This window comes from Ptychodera flava, chromosome 7, assembly GCF_041260155.1.
Source record: "Ptychodera flava strain L36383 chromosome 7, AS_Pfla_20210202, whole genome shotgun sequence".
In the NCBI taxonomy this organism is placed as follows: Eukaryota; Metazoa; Hemichordata; class Enteropneusta; family Ptychoderidae; genus Ptychodera; species Ptychodera flava.
The window spans coordinates 45,991,287-46,018,487 of record NC_091934.1 but is presented as its reverse complement, the minus strand read 5'-3'; the positions used below and the strand labels follow the sequence as shown (position 1 = coordinate 46,018,487).

Here is a 27,201-nt window from a genome sequence, read left to right as displayed (position 1 = left end):
CAATTTTACCAATTTTTATGAATTTTTCTGCAATTTTTTTTTAATTTGGACCAAATGGACATCACCTTTCATTAGCTACACTTTTTTCTCAAAATTTTAGCAAAAGTCTGAGAAAAAAATTGACTGGGGTTTATTTTATAAAAGGGGATAAAATTAGACTGGCGCTCAAAGGGTTAAGGTGGATGAAATCATGGGTCGTAGGCAACGTTTTGGATTGAGAAACAAATTATCTGAATTTCAAAATGGCCATTACTATACCTGTATTATCTCTGTTCGAGTAAAAGTTAAATATTATTGTTCATGAAAACATATTATAGAAGCCTCATTCAAATACTGGACAGCCTTTCGAGTGAGTCCACACAACCAGAACAGAAAAGAATTGAGAAAAACATTTGAGTCTGACAAAATATGGCTGAGATGCATACAACTTTATATGTAAAATTCTAAAAACTATAGCCAGTGGGAGAACATTTTTCAGGAATCATAATTATAACATTTTCATCATACCTCCCTTTTTGATTTGAAAGTTTTCACTAACACAAATCAGAACTGTATTTTAATGCATAAGTTTGTGATGAACTTCACATTGAATGGAAATATTGTATATCTTGATAATGTCATTGATTTAAAGCTGCTAATATTCATTCTGTTAATATTCATAACATTTACAAAGTACAACTGAATATGTCTGAAGACATCAATCAGTAACGAAGGTATTCTCAGAGAAGAATAGTATTAATATGTAAGAAATTAAAGGTCGCAAAAAATTGCTACAATGCAAATTATTAACAGTTTGATTCACAAGTCTTTCCTAGTAAATGGAGTACAATGGATGGCCTCGGTTTCATTACATCTTTTGGTAAGGGTGTACAACAGACAAATATCAAGAGCACCTTATTTACATATTCATTGTATTTATATTATTTTTATTTGTAAAATAAAAATCACATTATGTACAAATGTTCGTCTCTTAGAAATTATACAATTAATACAATTGATCAATTGAAAAGTTTTGCTTAGATTACCAGTATTTACAATAAGATGACCATGTTTATAAATTGACCAATAATCATTGACAGTGATAAGATAGTGCATTGAAAGGATGAATTAAAAGTATCACATATATTCAGTATGTCTACCCTTGAAACCTTACAATTGGTACATGTATATCCATATTCATATCCATGAAATGTAGTCCATTCTGCTCTTTTCTACACTTTGTTAAAACAGCCTCAGGAATAACTTTTTTACACTTGGTTGAAACAGCCACAGGAGTAACTGAGTCTTACACAGTCAAATTATGGTAAGGTGACAAGGATTGAAATCAAGGCTAATACGCAACTATCGCAAAGTACTGAAACTCTTGCTGAAAAATTGGCAATATCTCAGATTTTGTTTGTGGTATCAATCTTTCTAGCTGTAGCATTCCTTTCAAGTAGGGTGCCATTTTGTGGACAAAAAAGTACAATCATCAAGGCCAAGGAGTTTAGGAATCTTTTGTGATCTGTCTTCTCAAAAGGTATAAAACTTTGATAAATCAATATATTTTACAGGCTCTGGTTAATATCTGCAGAATTTACAATGTTGTTTCAAAAATTTAAAATTATGCATATTCAAATATCTACAGACTAGTATTTAGTAAATATTGATCTTAGGACGGAAGAATGAAGTAACTACAAAGTCAGGACCAGCCTCATTGGAATAGCGCTGTTCACGGTTACAGGTTTGTTACTAAATATAGCTGTACGTGCGCGACATCGCACACGCAGCTTGAAATGCGGACAAATTTTATCAATTTTGCATACATGGCCGTTTTTGCAGCTTATACTCTGAGTCGTGAATATGCCTTTTAGTATTCATTGTTACACTAGCAGTCGCCTACTAAGATGTGTTTTCGTCGTTTTTGCATGCGTAATTTTCAAAAGCGTAATCTAAAAATGCGGACAAATATTTATTTTTGCATATTAATGAGAGAACAGTGACATAAACTGTGAACAGCCCTATTTAACAATGTCATCATTATGGTTTAGCCTGATCTTATTGTTTTCAATGGCGAAATTATACCTCTGTACAGGGATCCAGAGAAAAAGGGTGAGAGATTATAAGACTTCTGATACAAACCATCAGCCTCTATCTGAAGTGCATCTAAAAATATCTGAACAATAATAATGATGTGTTGTACTAATCGTTACTGTGAACTGTAATGTTGAAAAACTACTATCAGCTTTTTGCATGACATAAAATAATAAATACAAATACAACACTATCAATGCAATTCAAACTGCAGAAGATATGCCAAAGATATAGGTAAATATGGAAATGTAAAACAATTTCTATCAAAATAAACTGTACACAGTGTTGTAAATGATATAATTTGAAGATACTCTCAAAGTGCCTCTGTTACAAAATCCACAGCTACTGTGAATGGTTGCCATGATTATTGTTGCTACCTGACATACCGGTGTACTACCTAGGTTGTCGATAAAATACCAAAGGCTGTGAATTCAATGTGTTTAACCCTTTAAGTGCTGTAAATTTTCTTGCAAAAATTTTTGTGCAAAATTTTACCAATTTTTTAGGAATTTTAGTTAATTTTTTTGACAATTTTGGACCAAATGGACATTACTTTTCATTGGCTACAGTTTTTGATCAAAAATTGGGAAAAATTCTGGAAAATACTGTGGGTTACAGTGTTCTGCCAAGCTTTTGCATCAGTGGGGTCTGAGGGCCCATGGAAGCTCAAAAAGTGGGTCGCTGTTGAAAAAAGGGGGTCATTCTCAAGACAATTATACACTTTATTACGTGCCATACCCGTGTTGTTGTTTCGAAGTTCGAACTCGCAGATTCCATGAGTGCTGCGGTTTTATGGTCCTACCTACAGTCTACAAGGCGAGTAAGTGTACTCGTTCGGAAATTCATGTTGTCTCGGGTCATCGTATTTCGTTTATATATTATGCTTTATGCATACTTTGCAAGTCATTTGGTTGTTTTTGGCATCGTAGTGGAGCCAGCTGAAATCACGTAACCATTTTTCATGAAGACGTCGAACATGCCTGCGTGACAATTTCAAAACTTGCGTATGATTTTACGCAACTGAGATTTTATTTGCGTAAAATGTATTCAAAATGCGTACGGCTAAGGAATCAGTATCCGATGTGAGTTGGGCAGTCTTTTCTGTAGAACTTGGAGGGTTTCCTGTAATGCGCATGCTCTATTAATAAAAAAACAACAACCTGGAAGGCTTCAAGGTGTAGCTGAACGCTTGCCATGCCGTGATTCAAGTCCCGTATATGATCGTTGAGCAGCCCAATGAGTTCATGTTCAAAGAAAAGACCTTCTGACTGTGAAATTAGTGTTTTCAAAGGGCCAACAAAAAGCAGATACTGTTCAAAGTCCAGCGGGACCTCTCAAGAATGCAACCCGACAGATTCTAAATGGTCATCCGTAAACACTTTCCAAATAACATGCGACGTAATGACCAGTAACTGTATTGTGTTACCAACAACGTAGACTCGATCGATTCTCGAATTTTTTGCATCTGTAGTGCCATTGTCTGTACAGAACTGATTGACGTGACGTTTTGTGATGATGAAATACAATGTTGCATAAAGTGCTGCGGTCTGCTAAAATCTAAAATGTTGCAATATTATGATAAATGTCACTTGCAAGCAGGTGCACATGTTCTAATTTTGTCCTGCATTGAACCACATTCAGGCAATGCAATGCAATACATGCAGCGCGGCAAGTACGTCGTGTCATGGGGCGGCATTTCTCAATGCGTATTAGTTTACGCAGTCATGATTTTTTTTTTGGCGTATTTCAGAACAATTTTGCGTAAAATACGCAGGATTTTGCGTTAACGGAAACACTGGCCTGCCTCAATGAAGGCTGAGTTTCCGATGCATGGCTGCTCAATGTTTTGAGACTGCTCTGTTTCTGACTGATGCGTTCCGATGTGGATGGCAGCGGCGTGCATTGGTTTTCAGTTTCCGAGGATGTAAACAGCTGAGACACGATGTCATGTTCGATCGTATTGTCTTCACTCGTCCGGTTGTTGGATTTGCCTTTTTAGGGGCGGAATTGGTCCAAAGAAACTAAGAATTGTTCTGCCTTGGTGTTTTGATTTATTCACGGAAGCAATTTTCCTTTCCAGAGAGTACTGTGAGGCATTGAATTCAACAGAGACGCTGACTGGCTGACTTGAATCTAGCCAATGAAAACCTAGTTCACGATTATGCAAATAAAAAATCACTGAAGGTTGCTATGGAAGCAACACGTCTCATGTTCTCATGAGCAGCATGCACGCATGAGCAGCGTGGAATGTCTACTTCCGCGTTTGGCCTTTCGTGTATAGTAGTATAAGTGTATTTTTTTTTTACCGAAAGTTTAGTGGGACTGATGGCGCGCTGCGCCTTGCGGACCCGATGATTGATTTTTTTGGGGTCTTCAATTTTATTTTTGCGGCAATGGCGCAAGGCCGCGGCCTCGGCAGAACACTGGGGTTACATTTTATAAAGACGGCAAAAATTGACTTCAGTGCTCAAAGGGTTAGTAGTACAGAAAACAACATATGAACAAATTTTAAGTCACACATGTTTCGTTGTATAAACTGATAATTAATGTGTTTTTGAGAACTCAAGCTTGCACTGAAAAACATTGATTTTGACAAATGTTGGACTCAGATTCAGAGGGAATGGGAAAATGATGAACTTTGGACTTACATCTTGTAATTTCTGTTATATTGTTTCAAGCTGTGAACTACTTATCAAATATATTGTTTATGATTCCACTTTTACTCAAGCAAGATGAAAAGTATGGTTCATGTACTGGGTAGCAACAACTCATATTTGAATGTACAACAAGCATCCTGATGGATAAAAAAAGAACTATCTGGGGTATTTTTTAATAAAAAGTCTACTCTTATTTTAATTATCATGTAAAATTTCATCTCACAAGTTTGTATGATTTTCAGACTTTTTAAAATATATTCATGTACTCTAATTAATGTGATTGTAAACTAGCTCTGCTTGCCATTATCGGCTTTCTGATGCTGGACAAGGATCCCATACTCTCTGAACTTGAGGCATGAGTTGGTTGTGATCGGAAGAAGTCATCATTGGCAAATATCTGAATACCTTCATCTGCCATATTCCACACATCTCTGTCAGCAGCGTTTTCACGGATGTAGACCAAGATATCTTGCAGTCCAAGTTCCTTGGCACGGATTCTGAAAAATACAAGACAAAATATCTTGAAAGTATGGAGTAATGTGATAAATGTATTGTCAAATGAATTTTATGAATATGCTGAAACAAATTTGTATTAATGCGAGGGAAGTGTCTCAGCTGTGACTGACTGTGACTTTGTCGTTGATAAACATTGCCTCACAGAAATTGACAATGAAAATTGTTGAGCAAACGTTAAGCAAATTAATTTCTTCATAGTTCATAAATTTCATAGCTGTCAAATCACTGCAAGATTTTACCAAATAAACTTTGGCTGTGCCCCTTTGTATATATGAAGCTGCTTTGGCTGCCATACTGTAAGGGATGTTGGATAAGGGATATGTTGTGCATAACAACAGGTCTGTTGTGAGGGTCCCATATGCACAGCTGCTGACAGAACAACCCTTCCATTTCACCTGTCCATCCTTTATTCCATGAAAGTAAGTCAACACTCACCATTGGTACAAATAGATTTGGGCAAAAACATGGAGATGAAAGGGTAAAGAAATACCATTTGTTTGTCAGTGGAAAGTTTCTGTAATCAGCTAAGAAGAATATTTTATTATTTACTGATCAGATTCCCTGATGTTCAATGAGGTAAAATGTGCCTCAGGGACAGGTATTTGGACTCTCAAACTTTTACAATTCTCTTCTGATCTATACAACTAGTAAGGGTTCATTTTAAAACTCTTGGTATAAAACACTTTTCATTGTCTCAGGTTTTCAAAAATCGAAAATTGTATTTTTTCTCAATAGAGTTAACCCTTTGCACCCTGACCCCCTGGTACTCTATGACATCATCGGACATTTATGTCCGAGCCGGGTTAAAAGGGTTAACACAGGGATGGCTGCCATTTTGAATTCCAAATATCTGTAAATCTTTGGTAATTTACTTCTCCAGTACCCAAATTTGCACAGTGACCAACGATTTTTAATCTTGATTTTGATTGAGAATGACAGAAATATTCCTTGAGGAAAGTTTCATCAAAAGTTCATGCCTCTCACTTCCGAGGAGCATACTACCTTCATGGAATGTTTTAGATAGAAAATGGCACCCTCTACTGGTATTTGCGATTTGATACTGTAGTTCAGAAGCATATTTTAGACACACAGACGCATGACTGAGAAACTTACCCAAGGTTGGGCTCTTCTACCGTAGACATAACTATCTTTGCAACAACTTTCTGCAATATAGGATCTGATGTCTTGGCAAACTGAGATAATGAGTCTTTCAAGTTGTCTTTGTCCAACATCTGAGAGCAAGTCTGAAAATTAGGAAATATACAAGGTGTTATTCTAAGAATGAACTATAGTGCTCCATGTTCAATGCCAAGATGTGGGATCATTCAGACTTTAAGAAGCTGAGCAGTACATGAACGAATTTGCGAAATGAAAACCCTATCATATATACATTATGTAAGTAATAGATGGCAATATAGCTTGTAAAACATTATTTACAGAAAATGAAACGGTTACCAGGGTAACTGGTATAGCTGTATTGAAAGGATTTTCTGTTGCAAGTTCAATAGTTTGAAATGGAGCTGGTGAAGTACAATAGTTTGAAATGGAGCTGGTGAAGTACAATAGTTTGAAATGGAGATAGTGAAGTACAATAGTTTGAAATGGAGATAGTGAAGTACAATAGTTTGAAAGGGAGATAGTGAAGTACAATAGTTTGAAAGGGAGATAGTGAAGTACAATAGTTTGAAATGGAGCTTGTGAAGTACAATAGTTTGAAAGGGAGATAGTGAAGTACAATAGTTTGAAATGGAGATAGTGAAGTACAATAGTTTGAAATGGAGATAGTGAAGTACAATAGTTTGAAATGGAGCTTGTGAAGTACAATAGTTTGAAATGGAGATAGTAAAGAACAATAGTTTGAAATGGAGATAGTGAAGTACAATAGTTTGAAATGGAGCTTGTGAAGTACAATAGTTTGAAAGGGAGATAGTGAAGTACAATAGTTTGAAATGGAGCTTGTGAAGTACAATAGTTTGAAAGGGAGATAGTGAAGTACAATAGTTTGAAAGGGAGATAGTGAAGTACAATAGTTTGAAATGGAGATAGTGAAGTACAATAGTTTGAAATGGAGCTTGTGAAGTACAATAGTTTGAAATGGAGATAGTGAAGAACAATAGTTTGAAATGGAGATAGTGAAGTACAATAGTTTGAAATGGAGATAGTGAAGTACAATGGTTTGAAATGGAGATAGTGAAGTACAATAGTTTGAAATGGAGATAGTGAAGTACAATAGTTTGAAATGGAGCTGGTGAAGTACAATACTACATCTTGTATGGATCTATATCATCCATTCATCTTTCAATTTATACAGTGCCTAATTTCCAAAGTTGAGCCATGGAGAGTAGAAGTGTGGTTAAGCAATGCTCAGTGGTGCTATGAGTGATGAAGAGAATGTCAATGTTCCCTGAAAGATGTAAGTTTTTATTATAAGTTTTCTTTGAAAGTGTTGACACTGGGGAGGTTTTTATATCCAAAGGTAGAGAGTTTCAAAGGACAGGAGCTGCTTCGTAAAATGAGTGGCAATTGTAGAAAGTCGGATTTCATCTGGGTGTGTGTAGAAGGCATTTCTCTGATGAACGAGCAAAGAGAATATGGTGACAAATGTGCTACGATATTGTGAACAGAGTCCATTTAGGGCCTTGTGAGTGATATATATGAGCAAAAGTTTGAACACAATACAGTGATTTACTAGAAGACAATCAAGATACTTTAAGAAGAGGTGCAACATAGCATGGTTTCTTAGTTTGAGTTACAGTTGTAGTTACAGCTGGAGCAGCAGGGTTTTGGGTACATTGTAAAAATCAAGTTGTAAAAATCATGATAACATGATTAGAAGAATAGAAATACTGTTATTCTTTGCAACACATCCTTGAAAGTTGGTAAAAAAATTAGGAAGAAAAACACAATGACTGATTTACATCTACAATAAATAAAGACCAGGAGATCCTTACTTGGGTATTTTCAGCATAGTACAAGAGTATCTTTCCAGCAAGCAGGTAAATCTCTTCATCCAGTGTGGTAGATGCCAAGCCAAGTAATATGTCCAACATGTTCTCCTAAAGAAAATGTAAACAAAAGAAAAAGTAAGAAAGACAGCATGTACTGGTAGGTGTCAAAAATGACGTAGAATATTAAATGCATATGATTACGTATGATTTCACTTATGATTTAACTTGCTGGTGACTAAATTTGTGAATCCATAGCAAAGACATCAAATTTGAATTAAACAAGAACTTTCCCTATAAAAACCAGATTATCATAAATCTATGCAAATGCGAAAAAGCCACTCTACTGATCAGACGTGCTACGCTTGGTCCCAGAATCCAATAATTTTGCCACGTTTCAGGCATTCATTGTCACTGAATCTTGCATATGATGTCTGTGAATATATAGCGACTAAACTTGAGTTGAAAATAAACTGAAAAAGTGTTCCGTTTTTTATCGGAGAATGCATATGCTTCAAAATGTGTTCCCTGTACAACAATTTAACCCCTCTTTGGATATATATTTCATGAAAGTGCCTGTCATGATTATTCAAATTTATCTTTCGGTCAAAAGTGATGTTATAAGAATTCAAAAATTCCCGCCCGATGCATGCAAATGGCTGCGTCATCAGTGATCTCCCTATTTTGCACCCACAGTCCTGTAACTTCCCGTTTAAAGAGTGCAATCATCACTAGGATAGTCCTAATGAATTACAAAAAGTTAACGGATGGATAAATTTTTATGTTGCACAATAAGCAGCTGTGTTTCCATGGATATTTTTGATATCATAAATTTCAATAACATACCAGAAAATGATTGAGACGTATTTTTACCCTTTTACTGCTAAACATTTGGTACATTTTGTTTTGCTGTTACAAAGTTGAAATTCTGCATATGACAACAGAGTTGAAAGCTTAAAAAGCAATACCTGAAAGAAGATGACGTCAGCACTTTCAATGGCTATTAATTCCAATGTTTGCAATGACAATCTCTGGGTCTCACTGTCTTGGCTTTTACACAGCTCTATCAAGGCAATGGCTGAAATACAAAAAACAGTACACCAGCACCTAAGTTTAACCATTAAAAGTCTTATTGATGAAAAACGGTTATAACATATCTAACAACAATAATCAATGCTTATGTTGCACAATGCTTAGAAATCACGCGTATTTGCGAAACCACTGATAATTGAATAACTACAAAAAGTTTCATGTCTTTCTATAGTGTTTTGATTTGAAGTGTGTACAAAGAGGGTTGGTTACAGTAACATTCTTCTTAAAGCTGAACAGGGTATCATAGCGTCTCTAACAAATGTGTCTGTTACTATAACATACACTCTGCCTTGGTAATTTGATGTGGTAAGCCTTCGGTACTGGTTCAGAACCATCAGTTTCATAAATATTTTATATTCAGATCATTACTGTGTACTCTACAATATCTATGATTGGAACAGTGCCTGAGTCGACTGATATTAAAACAGTTCAAATGGAGTTAAGTCTGAAAGGTGAAGATAAATACATTTTATGTAATCATACTTGGTGTGTTCATGTGCGCCATCTGGGCCCTGATGTCAGCGTTGAATGCTAACTCTAGGAAAACGCCAGCAATGATTCTCTGGGTAGTAATGGTTGCATTCTTTGCAGCATGAGCCAAGTCATCCATCCCTCTATCTGATACTACATGAGCTTTGTTGTCCTCTGAGTCAGATACAATGTATGACAGGGCTGTGGCTGCCTCCTGAACAACTCTTGCATCAGAGGAATGGAGAAGAGTTGTCAACGTGGTGATACCACCCATGTCAACAAATTGATCCTGAACAGGGAGAATGGAGAAGAGTTGTGAATGTGCATGGTCACATGGTAGTAAGTCACACTACCTGTATAGCTGGTACAGTCAGTAATTCTGCTAATAAGTCACATTACCTGTATAGCTGGTACAGTCAGTAATTCTGCTAATAAGTCACACTACCTGTATAGCTGGTACAGTCAGTAATTCTGCTAATAAGTCACACTACCTGTATAGCTGGTACAGTCAGTAATTCTGCTAATAAGTCACACTACCTGTATAGCTGGTACAGTCAGTAATTCTGCTAATAAGTCACACTACCTGTATAGCTGGTACAGTCAGTAATTCTGCTAATAAGTCACACTACCTGTATAGCTGGTACAGTCAGTAATTCTGCTAATAAGTCACACTACCTGTATAGCTGATACAGTCAGTAATTCTGCTAATAAGTCACACTACCTGTATAGCTGGTACAGTCAGTAATTCTGCTAATAAGTCACACTACCTGTATAGCTGGTACAGTCAGTAATTCTGCTAGTAAGTCACACTACCTGTATAGCTGGTACAGTCAGTAATTCTGCTAATAAGTCACACTACCTGTATAGCTGGTACAGTCAGTAATTCTGCTAATAAGTCACACTACCTGTATAGCTGGTACAGTCAGTAATTCTGCTAATAAGTCACACTACCTGTATAGCTGGTACAGTCAGTAATTCTGCTAATAAGTCACACTACCTGTATAGCTGGTACAGTCAGTAATTCTGCTAATAAGTCACACACCCTGTATAGCTGATACAGTCAGTAATTCTGCTAATAAGTCACACTACCTGTATAGCTGGTACAGTCAGTAATTCTGCCAATGCCTCTGCTGCATATTCTTGAGTTGCTTCATCTGATGAAAGTCCAAGAGAGATCAGAACTTCCAGTCTGAAAATAAGAAATATAGTTATTGTAAAATCCATAAATATTCAATTAATACAACTAATTCAGGAAGTAGACAATCTCGGCAGATCTGGATATGGAAATAATGTTGAAGTTGACCTCTGACCTGTAAACTGACCTGATTAGACCTATAAAACTTTGATTCAACAGTCACTTGTTGCATCATACCATGATATGACTTGATATTGACCTCTGACCTTTAAATTGACCCAATGTGACCTGTAATACTTTGATTCCAGTCTTTCTGCCATCATAGTTCTGTTGATATTGACCTCTGACCTTTAAATTGACATAATGCGACCTGTAACACTTTGATTCCACAGCATTTCTGCCATCATATGAGACTATGAATACTGACAACAAACAGAAAGAGGGTAACCTGTGCTGCTGTATTTTCTTTAAAAATTGATAAAATATTGAAAAAAAGTGAAGCAATAGAAGTACAAATGACTTTTGGAAAAATTATGCAACCGATTGCTCTTTTAGAGAGCTACATGCTGTACATTGAACAAACATACAATCATTCATAAAACCAGGAGTCTGCATGAGGAAAGTATATGACTTGATTTTCCCAATTTAAGACCCCAATATTATCACATTCATTTCTGTAATATCACAGAATTTTATCAAGTTCTAGGTGTATATTTCTCCATAGAAGTAATACCAGGATGGCAGCCATTTTGAATTTCAAATGTTTGATAAGGCATTTGTTTCTCTAGAAGCAAACTTTGCATAGTGACCCCTGATTTTTATTCTTGATATAATAAGAGAATGGTTGAAAGTTTGCTTAAGGAAACTTTGAGCAAAAGTTTAAATCTTTCATTTTTGAGGCGCAGACTACCCTAGAGAAACTGAGTTTGGGGCGCATTAATTTGGCACACAGTCCATGTAGCCGACAATGAGATGCAAATGATATGCGGTCAAGGTCTCCTCACCTAACTTTCAGCTGGTTCTTCACTTTCGACTCTTTTTATAGTATTTTTTACAAAGGCACAGACTTATTCTACCTGCAACTTCAAACTGATTGTGATTTTGTAGCTCATTCTTTACTATTTTTCATAGTTTTTGGTAGCCGGTAACAGACACTTCGTGTTCGTGTCGGCTACATGGACGATCTGCCATTAATTTAGCATTGATGGTAGATTGTTGCTCAGATTGCACATTATCTACTTACCCTCCTTCAGTCACAATTCTAAATTTATTGTCATCACCTGTTGTAGCTAGCGTGGCTAATTCAAAAGCTGCATTGCGCTGCTCTTTGACTCTGTAAAAAAATGTATAACAGACCAAATGGACATAACTTTTTTATTCGGCAAAAATTTGAAAAAAATCGTCTTGATCTGAAAAATATTGTCTGCATGATATTTTATGAAGACAACAAAAATTTAACTTTGGCATGCCAAGGGTTAACATTAAGAAATAACAGTTTCAACATGACATCACTAAAACAATGCCAAAAGTGACTTACTTGCCAGATTTAGCTGAGGTGATGACTTTGTCAATGTCTCGACTCATCACCAAGAATTTTTCAAGAATATCTCCTGTCTTGAAGGTAAAATTACGTAGCAGCAGCCAACATAGAATATTGGAAATTAACACAAAGATGAAATGAATTGTAAAGAAGATCAAGGAATACACCACATGATGGGAACATCCACCGCTGAAATTCCAATTGGAACAGCCGTGATCCTGGAATAGAAAGGAGATGGCAAAGTGAGAAATGAAAGTACAAATCTGAGTATAATATTTTTAGAACCTCTTTGCAGCTTTGGTATACCAGTATATGTCAGTTTTATGGCGCTGTAACTACACGGCAGTTCTTGACAAGTACTACAGGACTAATAGAAGACATGTATACATTAAGTTCTTGTTCGTATTGGTCAATACATAGCCATGAAGGAAAAAATATTTTTCTTTGCCTTGTTCCAATGCTTTTCCTTTTGGAATTAGCGATGACGACATGACTGCAATTTCTTTTCAAATAATAGTGACACCTAGTATACACATTATACAAATAAAAATTTGATAAAGATGTGCAAATGCATCATAAAATCACCAAAACTGAAAAACAACTAGCAAATCCTATGAACAACTCCTTACATGTTTTATTGCTGTACATTATAAGTAGTCATTCTGTCTCTGGGCTATACCCAGTATGCATAGTATAACAGCTGAGGTCTGCAGACTCAAACTCAGCATTTCATGCAAACTCTTTCACCCACATAGTTGAGCCAAAAACCATTGTTATCAATGGAGATTTTGAACCTGTTCACAAGAAAATTGGAGTGGGGGGTGGGGGGGGGTGGGGAGGGTTAACAGGTTAATGGGCATGGGCTGACACTAACTTCAAAGTATTTCAAGTTACAAAATTTTGAGTTCACATGTAGCATACGTTATTGTTAAAAGCCACAGCAAGGCATCTTTATATATATATATTAAAAAGATCTTGCAAATCCTAGCTACCACTTTTCCACACTCTGTCCTGTGCTGTTAACAGAAATACACTGATGGGAACTGAGACAGTCACTTCCCTTACACTTATTATTGAGACATGTCCCATCACCAGATGAGGCTAAGACTAGGGTTAGATGTCCAGGGGGAAGAGTCATAGAACCCACTGACAATGGATGTAGATGAAAAATGATATTGATTTACACAAATCATGTAAATGAAGCGCATTTTTCAGTTGTAGTACGCTCTCTCTTTCAACATTATGTCACAATAGGTAGACATATCTATAGACTCACCAGTATCTGAAGCAGTATATAGATTGCGAGTCCAAGGGACACTCCCAGTACAGCGATAGATAGTACACCATAGATTATCATGTATCTCTTATGCCTGTAGGAACATGAAAAAAACAATACAGAGAAGTTGTCATTTGACTGCAAGAAAAAAAATATACTCTGGGCTGATCTGAAGAGGACTTACCTATCTTTACTGAATATTCTGCAAAACAGTGCAACTAAAGAGATGTTGAAATAGATAGCCTTGTACATTATAAATTATTTGTAACCAAAGGAGTGGTTGCTAAGGGTCAGGGTTAGTGTATCCATAGTAAGACACCAAAACATGTTGTTTTAGTCTGTATCTGATGGTTTGTGTCCTCTGATTTGTACCTGTATCTACAGTCTGAGCTAAACTGAAAGATTCAGTGATGTATTCGTCTCCACCAGCTCCAATCCAAACAATGACTGAAGCTGCAGACTAGATTACCACAGTGAACTCAATGAAATGAAGTATCGCCCACAACTGACACAACTAGTTTCTCAAACATGTAACATGGAGTCTAAGCATAATTTAAATGCTAATCAAGCCTGATTGAATAATAGTTATAATTGGTGTCATCTCCTCCAGGTGTAATGTGGGCTAAAGCTCTGTTCTCAAAGATAAGGCACATGACAAGCATACCTAAAATGTTCCTGTATTACTATAGATTTACATCATAACAAGTCACAGGCCATATGTTCAGTGTGGGATTTCATATCAACAGCATTTTTTCATCCCATGGATTATAATTAACTTACCAGAATCCACTGACTCCGACAAACCCAGTGAGATGTGAGTATGCCGGGCACTGAGTCACAGCATACAGGAAAAATACAAATATCCAGATAGCTGCATACCAATACACTGTGAAGACTGCAAGGAAAGCTGCTAGGAAATGTATATACATCATTCCCTGGGAAAAGAATGGTAACATTTATTGAAACTGGCATTGTGTTTTGTTACTTTTTTAAATATTTTTAATGCTAACAGTAAATATTGAAGCTCACAACCACGCAGGGAAAAGCAAGATGAAGAATCTGAATAGTTGCTTCTAAATGCTGCTCTGATACCTCGATGTTTCATATCTGATCTTGAGCTGACTTACTCAAAAGGTTTGTAATTATGCAGACTGACATATTTAGTAGGGACATAGAAGAATAAGGTATACGTATTAAAATAGTGGTGATTCATTCTGAACTCTAGTCTAACTGTTTTCTGTATACCATTGTACTCCCTAGCTCAGTTTATATATTGCAAGTTTCTGTCCCCCTGTACTCCTTACCCTTAGTTCAGTTTACAAGTTTCTGTACACAACCATACTATCTAGCTCAGCTTACAAGTTTCTGTACACAACCATACTATCTAGCTCAGCTTACAAGTTTCTGTACACAACCATACTATCTAGCTCAGCTTACAAGTTTCTGTACATGCCTTATTGCCTGTACTCCCTAGCTCAATTTACAAGTTTCTGTCCCCCCTGTACTCCTAGCTCAATTTACAAGTTTCTGTCCCCCCTGTACTCCTAGCTCAATTTACAAGTTTCTGTCCCCCCTGTACTCCTAGCTCAGTTTACAAGTTCCTGTCCCCCCTGTACTCCTAGCTCAGTTTACAAGTTCCTGTCCCCCCTGTACTCCTAGCTCAATTTACAAGTTTCTGTCCCCCCTGTACTCCTAGCTCATTTACAAGTTTCTGTCCCCCTTTCTGTCCCCCCTGTACTCCTAGCTCAATTTACAAGTTTCTGTCCCCCCTGTACTCCTAGCTCAGTTTACAAGTTTCTGTCCCCCCTGTACTCCTAGCTCAGTTTACAAGTTTCTGTCCCCCCTGTACTCCTAGCTCAATTTACAAGTTTCTGTCCCCCCTGTACTCCCTAGCTCAATTTACAAGTTTCTGTCCCCCCTGTACTCCTAGCTCAATTTACAAGTTTCTGTCCCCCCTGTACTCCCTGGCTCAATTTACAAGTTCCTGTCCCCCCTGTACTCCTAGCTCAGTTTACAAGTTTTCTGTACAAACCTGTACAGCCTAGCTCAGTATGCAAGTTTCATGTACACATCTGTAATGCCTAATTGAGTTTATAAGTTTTTTGTACAAACTTGTACTGCCTAGCTCAATAGGCCGAAGTGGTTTATTGCTATTATATGGCAATATTAAATTGAAATTTTGGCGTGAAACGTCAAAAAGGGAGTTTTTCTCCAGCTTGGAGCTCAGGCCTGTTCCAACCATTCTAATTGCAAATGTAAAATGGTTATTTCCATGTCTTGAACAATCAGACTGCAGTATTTACCCCATCAATATACTGGTATGATAAAGAATATCAAACTACTCTGCGAGAAGACTAATAATATGACAGAACAATATGGCCTGTGAGTGCAAGCGCGCCGTACTAGCGGTATTTGCACGAGTGCTGCGGTGTATTCGGCGGCAGTCCTTTCACGAGCAAAGCGAGTGAATTTAGGACAGCCGAATATGCCGCAGCACGAGTGCAAATACCGCCAGTACGGACGCTTGCACTCGCAGGTCATGGGGTTCTGTTATTATTACATATGTTCTATCTTTTATTTGCATCATTTATCGAGAGAATCGACAATTAGTCGTGCGTACTACTTGTCTGTCAAAGCTTCAGCCGAACCCTGCGGCGTTATATAACATTGACATCACTGTAATGAGGCATCAAATCAGCTTTCACTTTTCATTGGTCAACGCCGCCACACCCTCTATTTTGATTGGCTTAACTGTTGTTTACTTGTTTATCAAGGATCACGTCAGAGGAACGTCGGCCAGCTCGAACTCCCTGGCTCGACCTCTGCTTGTGATCGCAATCGCTCACACATGGGTAGCAACGTACCATAGATAGTCAAACAAACACAACTTTGAAAATTGAACGCTTTCAAATTTTTCACATTTTGAGCTTGAAATTCTTCTCAATGATCCATACAAATAACAGTTCAGAGATTTTTACGGGAATTTCAAGAGTAAGATATGTCAAACGTAACTTGTCGAACGATGAAATTTCAGTGTTCACCGTGGCACACATACAAGCACAGAGTAAACTGCACGCAAATATTGACTTTCTAAACATTGAAAACGCGGAATGTCCCGTGAGAAAACTACTGGCAAAACGTCTCTGAAAATGTTAACTGTTTAATTAGCACCGCTGCGCCAATAGTTACTGTGGTTCGATACATGATAGCCGCCGTTGCCACGGCGGCGCGGTCACCGCGTACCGAGCCGTGTACCGAACCACACGGAACCGTGCCTGCGCCGACGTCGCCCGTTGTCAATGTTTTTGCTTCGCTGATGACAACCTGCTCTTCTGGATTATAAAAATCGACCTCACACTACGATAAGTACATGCAATTTTCTTTGTTGTAGTTTTTTATCTGTAATGCCATCCTTTGTACGACGAACCAACATGAAATGAAATCTTGTGGACGACATTTTTTGTGTTTACAAACAAAAATAGTTCTGGGTCAACATTGGTAAATACTTATTAACATAAAGGAATGGCATAATGTTTTTGGTATTGCACTGCAGTGCAAATACCGGTAGTACGCGCGCGCATCAATGCGAGTAAACTGTGGTACATATGTAATAATATACAGTAATGTGTATAATGAGACTTTTATATCGGAGAATTTACCTATAACAACACTAAAATAACCGATGAAAATACAATAGAATGCAACATCACAACACTCTAATTTATGTACATTTTTCCATACTGTGGCATGGGATCTGTTCATTTTCCCATAATAAATACTGTGGCATGGGATCTGTGCATTTTTTCCATAATAAATACTGTGGCATGGGATCTGTTCATTTTCCCATAATAAATACTGTGGCATGGGATCTGTGCATTTTCCATAATAAATACTGTGGCATGGGATCTGTGCATTTTCCCATAATAAATACTGTGGCATGGGATCTGTTCATTTTCCCATAATAAATACTGTGGCATATGGGATCTGTTCATTTTTCCATAATAAATTCTGTGGCATGGGATCTGTGCATTTTTTCCATAATAAATACTGTGGCATGGGATCTGTGCATTTTTTCCATAATAAATACTGTAGCATGGAATCTGTTCATTTGTGGTAATGCTACTTACCTGAAAGTCCATTAACATATTTTCTCTCCATTTCAGCTGACCAACTTCCTTTTCCAAGGCAAGTTTCACATCACTGTTATAGCCTGATCCCATGTCAAGACTGACTCCAAGGTTGGATTGAATATCTAGAAAGGACTAGAATGATACCAAGGAATAAGTAACCACACTTCGTTTTGTTGATGTTGACAGATATTTAGACTCTAATTTTCACAATTCTTTTCTGGTCTACCGTTTATAGGGATTCATTTTGAAGCTCTCGGAGTAACTTAAGTTTCAAATATATTTATACATTTTTGTGAAAACAAGGAAACATAATTTTTCCCCCTGAGTTTAAACAGGGGTGGCAGCCATTTTGAATTTCAAATATTGATAAATATTAGATAAATTAGTTAGTAATATACTAGTAACTCTTAACTGAGCCTGGTGATGATATGTTTAATTGCTTTAATTTTGACAAATATTTTTAAATTCAAGTATGAATTTATTTGTTTCTATTGTACAAAATTTGTATTGAGTGCCGTAATTTTTATTCTTTAGTCTGACAAAGAATGGTTGTAAAACATTTTAGCAAAATTTTAAATTTTTAGGTTTTGAGATAAGTACTTTTTACTCCATTTCCCTGTGTAGAGGTCCAACTCTACAATAGAAGACAACGGGATTGGATTAAACCATTATGATGAATGGATAAGTCTCTCTTACCTCACTCCTCTTTGCCATTGGTACCATCTTCACAATGGAGTTGTCAATGATTTTATAGTCTTCAATGGTGTAGGCATCCCTTAAGTACTGTCCCTTATATCGGAATCTGAACTGGTGATCACCTCGGCCCAACTCATGAAGAATGTGTAAGATTTGTGCCCGTACACGAGCTATGGTATCTGTTGCTGTACATTGCAAGACGAATGTCTTGAACTGTAGAAACGTAAGGCAAATAAAAGAAATAGTGACCTAACATGGAGCAATTATGATATCAAAGAGTGTACGTTTTAAATTGTACTTGCTTCAGAACAGTATAACAAATTAAACAATGCATTTTCCAGATGTACAGATAAATTCAAAGGATGTTTACTCGGAGAATAATGAAGTGCATGTTAAATTAAAAAGTTCAGGGTGGACAATAAGACCATAGACCCTGAAGAAAGCTCAAGGGTCTATGCTCTAACTAGAGTCAATAGAGGGACTGCAAAACTTTCATAGGGTGACTATCAATTCATACGCATAGTGAGGAGGGTCCTTGTCCTATTATGAGTCTGTACCTCGGCACCAGTGGTACTAGCAACTGATCAGAATCAAATTCGTCTATGTTTTTTACATTTCTGTTACTGATTGTTTTACTATTTTGCTTTTTGACAGATTTTTAATTCCAGTACGTTTCTTGTTTTTAAAAGCCTATAAAGGGGGAATATTTCTGCACGCGAAAGCGAGGACATGCCCGACAAGGAAGAGGTTTCGGAACTATAACAACGGACGGGTTTTGCAAAAAAACTGGACCAAACCAAAGGTACTCGAAGTGCAGATTTGACACGGATGTATAGACGCTCATCCCCGGTTCATCGCCATTACTGAACACTCTGGAAAACGTTATTTTAGCCTGTGATGAAATGCAAGTCCATTTCAATTCATGGAGGCAAGAGAATGAACTCCAATTACTACAATTACTACCGTAACAGTTTGCACTCCAAGCGCCTGTCCGTGACGGTGGGGCAAGAAGCCGTGCATTAGGCAAGTTACGTTCTATATCCCTGATTTACAGCTTGTAACAAAGTGTGTTCCATTAATTTCGAATACTCACGGGAAAGGCTTTGCTTTCAATATACAACAGCATCGGGAAGTTGTATGGTTTCCTTCGACTTCTGGTTAGCTTTCCTGCGCCATTTATAATTATGCAAGTGACGTCATGGTTGTTATAGGGATAGCCGAAGCTACCACACGAGGGCGCTTTTGGCGGAACTTTTACCCAACTAACCCAGCGCAGACGACAATCACATCGAGGCGGGAAAGTCGGAAAGTCACACAACCATTGATATCACACTATCTTCAAAAGAGACCAATTGACACCTCATCATTTTCACTCAAAGGACCCAACTTGACAGGTATGTGGAATTTAATCTATCTATTTCCTTCTTCCGCAGCGACCATGTCAACGATGCGACAATCGAAATGATACAAGTCAATGGAGAACTCTGAGAAGTACAGTCAGTCACTTGAGTGTGTAGTGTTGACCGATGATGTCAAAATCAGATCACAGGTGCAGCCAACGAACTATGCACTTTTAAAGGGGTCCTTACTATGATAAGATATATTGTACAGGACAAGTAATGTGAACTGACTAATTTTAAGTCAGAGGGGAATTAATTAGCTGTTCATAATTTGCCCTCCCACTGAAAATTTTTCGACTTACCCTGCCGCACTCAAACTTCATTTTTTTCCCGATACCCACATATTTTTGCCTGTTTCCCCTCACCACTGTGAATGTTTGGAGCTCCCCTGCCCTGTGGTGAAAAAAAATTGCTGATTTCCCCTGCCGTTGAAATAATTCCCCTCAAAATTTTGTCATTCCATTTCCCCTGCAGACATGAAGCTACCCTACCCTGTGATGAAAAAAAACTGTCGATTTCCCCCTGCCCTGAGAAAAAATTTCCCCTGAAAATTAACATTCTCATGCAGACACATACTGCAGTGGCCTTGTATTTGGTTTCCATCTCGCAGTACATGTACATAGAGTGAGATGTGGGATCAATCGATAGGCTAAGTAGTCTGGGTAACCTTTAAAAGGTATAAGTTGAACTTGCACTGTGTCCCAATCCCGGGAAACACCATGGCTGAAATTCTCCTGTCCCCGTTTTAAAAGTAGCTTCCCCTCTCTTCGTTTTGGCCAAGCCCTGTCCCCAAGAAAATCAACCAATATCTGCTCTGCCCGACAAAAAAACTAAAATTTGCTCCCCTGCCACCTAAAAATATGTCCCTGCTCTAGCAAAATTAAAATTTCCCCTGCCCTCAAAAATTGCTTCCGGAATAGCTTTTTCAATGAATAGCTCCGTTGGCTGCACCTGAGATCAGCCCCATGATCTCAAAACGGTATGTACAGCGTGGACTTCCTTTTTCTCTTCTTCACACAGTAAGTCTTGAGTAAACAAACTATGCCGAAATCAAAACCCAGCTCGAACGAGGAGTTCGAAGTAATAAGGCCTTACTTCACTGAGAAAGAATGGAATGGCTTTTCCGATTATGAAAAAACAAGGCTTCGAAATATCAAAGAAAATTACGAGATGATGGTTAAAGTTGGTGAGTCTTATTTTGTTTAGAAATTTTCTGTATCATAAACTATAATGTGATTAGCAATCCACATGTTTAATAACTTAAAATATCCACTAACTAAACTATGATGATGAGACCATTTTACACTGATTTCTTATGAGTTTGTACTTCCTAACGAGTATCACAAAAAAGGTAACTGAACAAGCTGAACAGCCAAGCTCGTAAAAGTACTAAAACCAACACTACTTTTTTCAGATTTTTCCTAAAATTTTGGTCAAAAAGTGCAGCCCATAAAAATTTGTGTTCATTTGGTCCAAAATCATGGAAATATTACAGTCATAAAAGTTGATAAAATGTTGCCCTGATATGTAATTTTTTTTTTGGGGGGGGAATTACAGTGTTCAAAGGGTTAATAAGAGATCAACTTTCAAGTATGACTAATAAGCCAATGCAAATCTTTTACAAATTTTAATCCCATCACCCTTCAAAGTATCAGGCAAATCAAATAAAAAAGAGTGTTGCCCCAAAGAAATTCCATCACTGGGGCTCACATTTAAGTATTCTTTTCTTTTCAATAATTTTTGTAGAAAGTAGTCTAAAAACACAGTAAACTTCTATCATGTTTAATTTCATTTTTGTACATACCATTTCTCTTTTTGGTGTTTTGAAAACGTGGTCTTGAAAGTCAGTACAGATTTGTTTCAATAGGATTTATCAGTGAATTTGACCATAATACCAGTGGCAAAAACATGTCTAAAAAGTTACTACACAATAAGCTTTTTTTGTCTCTATAAAAGTTACATGTATTTTTAATATCCAGTTTACAGAGGAAGCAAATAATGCTGTTAAAAAAAAAATGTTCATAAGTAATTGCTTTGTGTGTAGGTCAGCATTATGTTACATAGATTCAGTGGATTGGGAATTGGAGGTGAGAGAACTGTTTGTCTCTTTCAATTCTTTGGAGGGAGGTCAAAGGTTGACACTGGCAGCAACACTCATCTTGAAGAGCTCTGACTGACTCTGTCAATAATTTTATCATAAAAACTATCAAAGTAGCGTAGAAGAGACATCAGTTTAAGACTTGTGAAGGATATAGGAATACTTCCTCGAAAGTTTTAGAAGATGGGCATCACTGTTGACGCATGGAGAGCCAGAATAGGCGCGTTCCAACAACCGACAACGTGGCGGGGCGGACATCTTGAAAATGAAAGTGTAACAACAGGTGGTCGAAGCTATAGCGGCATCGGCTTGTGGTCCCCTATGCCTATTTGTTTTCTCCTTGTACTTACAATAAACCTGATTTTGCAGTGTGCTGGGGACGTAGAATTAAGGCCGAGTTACACGAGGCAACTCGCCGAGCAACACGACGAGCAACGCGGTAGGCAACGCATCAAGCGACGCGACTGGAACAGTTACACGAGGCAACTCGTTAGGCAACTTGTCGCCAGTTTCCTTACAAAAGATTACGGTGCGCATGCTTGAAGAGCGGACGCGACTGTGTTTCGTGGCGGCCCATTATCAAAACGGTCCTCTAGATCATGACAAACGGCAATATGGCTCGACCACAAAAATAGTAATATTTCGTCGAATTAAAGGAAACTCATACTAAATAATCTACGAATCAGATTAATGAAGGATATTTTCGAAAAATCTTACTAGATGTGATAATCAAACATATAAAAACGCCAACTAAATAATTGTACAGCTAGAATTATTTCGAATATTCTTATAGAGACATGATTGTCATGTCGAGATGGCTTCACGGGTATGCTTGATTGGTAACATAGGCAGATAGGGTAAGGACAGAATTAACAGAAGCAGGGTGGTACGATTGAAATATTAACTGGTTGCCTTGAAAATTGTGACTCTCCTCCAAACTTGCATACGAAATTGTGGCCTTCCTCTTAAGTCATGAACCTCTCGTCTTGATTTTAATGCCAGAACATATATAAAAGTGATAATTATTATTTTCTAAGAATTATTAATAATTCGATATTAACGGGAAAATGGTATTCCCCTCCCGAGCCATAATGGAGGAAGAAAACTTTGTACAAATAATGTACGATACAACAAAAAGCCGAGTACACTATGGAGTGAAAAGTTTACTTGAGTCATGATTGTCCTGCAGGGGGTACACTAATTTTGGTTAATAGTTTTGGCATTACCAGGGAATTTATAAAACATCTGAGGCCACAATACGAGACATTTGGATATTTTATCAGTAATTATCTGGGGAATTACGTCACAAATTCTCTGTATTGACAATGATGTGATTTAATTTTATCTAAAGATTAAAATTTGACGGCACAGTGAAACAGCAATAAGCTCAAATCAGAATGAGAAATTTCAAAATCAACTTTTCCGCGACACTGTAAAAAGGCTAGCTTGTGGTCATGAGGAGGGTGGTCACGCCGACCGCGGCCTTCCATTGTAGAAACTTGAAAATTTGGCTATTGAAATGGTGTCATTTTGTGGCATTTTCGGTGCATTTCAGACATGTAAAAACCATGAGTATTAGCTGTTCTGCAACACAAAAACGATGAATACTTTGTAACAGATCATGGTGCAATGCAACAGTGCAGTGTTTAGGGACGGGTGTCGTCAAATGCGTTCAATGACAGAAATATCGGTCACGTATCGATTATTAGCCCGTCCTGGAATATGCGTATCAGTCATCATTAATGCACCAAATAAGGACATAGTTTTTAAATAAATAAAAAAAATAGCTTAGATATTTTTAGGTTTGCCAAAAGTTCTTATAACACGTAACCCGAAGTGACAATCGTGTGAATGATGGCATATTTTATTCTGGGGAACTTTGAAAAACGCTCCGAATAAAATTTGAATTAATAAACTGCATATATATTAAGTTATTAAAATGCAAATTATCAGCTCATGGTTAAGGTTAACGGGTACAAAATATTGTCGTACAATAGGTCATATGTTCATTATTCTAGCAATTTCAGCTTACCAGTGAGCGATCGTTGAACCGCACAGTCTACGAATCCATGAAGCATAGAATGCATCATGGAGGGCAAAGATGTCGGGCATCTTGAACCTTTCACGTTCGTAAGTTACAATTATTGTGTCTTTTTATTCTGTCAGGCCCATTATTCCATAAAAAAACTTGAAAATTGCTTGATTGATCGGCTTCAAAAGTTCATTAAAAGCACCAAGAATTAACAATACGTAAAAACAGTTTTAGAAGAGCTACTAATTGGATGATAGTGATTTTACCATACAGACTTAGCTTACGCTTTGACCAAAGTTTCAAAACGGTCTTAAGCCTTTCGATTTTTTTTCTCCCAGTTAAGTAGAAGTCTTAAACGGTCATAACCAAAGTAAATCCCTAATATTTTTTATGAAGATTCCAAATTCAAACCACTCGAGGTGTCACGTCTATTTTTCCATAAACCGAGCCATAGTGCTTCAGATTTACTTACATTCAGTTGAAGGACAGACACTTTTCCAAAAATCTGAACCGTGTGAAATTCTGTGAAATTGGAAAAACGTTTCGCAATTTTGTTTATGGTTACCGCCATTGCTACCGCCTCCACTTATCTGCCTTGAAAAAAGGCAATTTTTGTTCTCTTAAGTAGTTATCCCTCCTCATGGTGAGAATGACCTGGTGTAGGCGCAAGCAAATAACACTTGATACATTCGTCGTTTCGCAAAACATCTCGCAAATTGTCTGTTTTGGTGTACAATCTATTGGAGCCTGGCATGTCTTTATGTGCTCGTCGGTAAATTAGGGATGAAATAATTTCGATTAATTGATTAATTCTTTGGTTTAAGAAAAATATATTGACATTTTTCTTTGATGTATAGGCCTAAGAGGAAAATACTTATATTACGATGACGTCACGGTGACGACGCTCGACATTGTCTTTCGTTATGCTGATTGTATTCTCTGTGTCGTCCCGACCTGATCGATGCTTTCGATACGTGTAAATATCAGTCCATATATAAGGACAACGGAGAATATTGATGGCTCCTCAGGAGAAATTATCATTCAGCAGTTTATCTTATATTGAAGCGGTTATTCACCAGTTTACCGAAGATTGAAGTAGAGTTGATAGAGAGGGTGGATATTTTTTTGATTTGTCTATAGATTTATTGATTTATTGACATATTGATTGGTTGATTGTTTTTTACAGTTTATAGTTTATTTCCTGTTCGAGTTTTGTAAATTTATATGTACTAACAAGTTACAATCGATGCGCGCAAACAGGATCACTGTTCTGCGCATGAGTAGAGGTCAAAGGTTTCTTCAGGCGACGCGACGCAGTGTGTACACGGGGCAACTCGTCCAAGCGACGGGCGACGCGTCGCCTGAAAAACCGACATGTCGGTTTTCCGGGCGACGTCGCCTGACCACCTCGGGCGACGCGACGATATCATACAAACGAAGCAACACGGCGGGCAACTCGCGTTGCCTGTCGTGTTGCTCGTCCCGTTGCTCAACGAGTTGCCTCGTGTAACTCGGCCTTTAAACCCGGGGCCAGCTACAGAAAAGGAATTAGCGAGAAAACTACGAAGTAGCAAGCCAACGCCAACTTCAACTCAGTCGTCTCCAGGAAATTCTCCCCAAGGCACACCTGTACCAGGAACACATTTAGAAATGAGTGTTGGAAATGAGATACTCAACCAGCTTCAAGAAATGAGGAAAGAAATGAACAATAAGCTGGAAGGGGTTGACAAAACCATTGGTGAGCTGACTACGTCAATGGATGACCAATTTAGTGCTTTAAATTGCGAACTGAATGCGCTTCATTCGGAGGTAAGCAGTTTGAAACAAAGAAACGAACGTCTGGAAAAGGAAAACGAGGATTTGCAAAAAGAGTTAAATGTCTTGCATCATAAAGTGCAGCAGTTTGAAAATGAGGTCCAAGAGATGAAAGAGAGAAAGACGACCTAGAAAACCGTTCACGGAGAAATAACTTGTTGTTCTATGGTGTAAATCAAGAAAATCAAGAAAACTGGGATACAACGGAAAGTAAAGTGAAAGACATTATCAAAGACACGATGGGAATAGAAAAGGATGTGAAAATTGAAAGAGCGCATAGAATTTCAAATGCTCGGATCCAACCACCAAAGGATCAAAACCTATAATCGTCAGTTTTCAATCGTGGAAAGATAAAAACCTTATCCTGAAAAACGGAAAGAAGTTGAAAGGGACAAATATAACGGTTGATGAAGATTTCTCTCCAAGGATAAGAAACATCAGGAAAAAACTTTTCGCGAAACGCAGAGAAATAATGGAAGAAGATGAGTCAAGTAAAGCTTTTGTGAGATTTGACAGACTGATTGTTTACAGAAATGGTCAATCTCTTGCGTACACAGTTGATGAGAAATTAAACCAGGTAGTTGGCGACCAAAGACGAGTATAGAGGTGTGGCCGAGGCCAGAAAATATTATGTGTTTCTCCTATAAAAATTTCATGTTGTAACATCCATGGGCTAAAATCAAAAATAGGACAACCTTATTTTCATGAATACTGTAGTAAGTTTGACATTTTTGGGTTATTGGAAACTTGGGCTAAAGATGAGTTGGAATTTAGTAATATTTTTCCTGGTTATATTGCGTTTAGTTGTGGTGCAAGAAGGTCAACTCAGAGAGGACGCTTTAGCGGTGGTGTGTTATTATTTGTGAAATCGAAATATAAAATGGGAGTCAAAAGAATCAATAAGGATATAGAAAATTGTATAGTTCTTAAATGAAAAAAGAGTTTTGGGGTGTTGAAAGAGACATTTTACTTTGTGTCACCTATATTGCGCCAGAGGGGTCATCCTTTTATAATTCCGTAAATTATAGTAACGGTATTGAAAATCTAGAAGACAAATTGATTCAAATTCAAGCAGACCATGAAGGATGTAATTTGATGGTTATAGGAGATTTCAATGCTCGATGTGGAAATTTAGAAGATTTTATCATTGAGGATGAAAATACTGTAATTGGAGAGTTGGCGGACAGCTACCCAAACGATCATTTCAACACACCGAGAAATTCTAAAGATCCAGTGGTAAATAATTTCGGAATGTCTTTGATCTCCATGTGTTGTTCTTTAAGTTTACATTTTCTAAATGGAAGAGTAACTGGTGACGAGGAAGG

At 37.5% G+C, this 27,201-nt stretch overlaps 2 protein-coding genes across 2 annotated transcripts in view; one reads left to right on the top strand and one right to left on the bottom strand.

Annotated features, from left to right (window-relative positions):
* Positions 1-140: 140 nt before the first annotated feature.
* Positions 141-19,736, bottom strand: LOC139137693 (uncharacterized). Its single transcript, XM_070705921.1, has 13 exons — positions 19,625-19,736; positions 18,532-18,744; positions 17,833-17,967; positions 14,486-14,640; positions 13,706-13,799; positions 12,427-12,647; positions 12,133-12,222; positions 10,844-10,943; positions 9,767-10,043; positions 9,160-9,269; positions 8,198-8,302; positions 6,360-6,490; positions 141-5,227 (listed from the first exon to the last, which is right to left on the bottom strand). Exons 1-13 carry the CDS (start codon positions 19,655-19,657, stop codon positions 5,002-5,004), a joined length of 1,890 nt encoding a protein of 629 aa, XP_070562022.1. The 5' UTR covers positions 19,658-19,736; the 3' UTR covers positions 141-5,001.
* A 6-nt stretch (positions 19,737-19,742) lies between these two features.
* The window catches only part of LOC139137692 (zinc finger protein 271-like), a 25,842-nt gene continuing 18,383 nt past the window's right edge, over positions 19,743-27,201 (top strand). The window contains 2 exon segments of the mRNA XM_070705920.1: positions 19,743-19,925; positions 20,952-21,117. Of these exon segments, the coding sequence (XP_070562021.1) occupies positions 20,973-21,117 (145 nt within the window). The 5' untranslated portion in view covers positions 19,743-19,925; positions 20,952-20,972.

What these genes read in the sequence shown, in the direction of transcription:
- LOC139137693 (XM_070705921.1), bottom strand. Translation starts at nt 19,657, where the DNA reads ATGCTGTTGTATATTGAAAGCAAAGCCTTTCCC. An exon ending in TGACTGTACCAGCTATACAG is followed by an intron (nt 10,044 to 10,843) that starts GTAGTGTGACTT and finishes CTCCCTGTTCAG; the next exon opens with GATCAATTTGTTGACATGGG. An exon ending in GGCGCACATGAACACACCAA is followed by an intron (nt 9,270 to 9,766) that starts GTATGATTACAT and finishes TTTGTATTTCAG; the next exon opens with CCATTGCCTTGATAGAGCTG.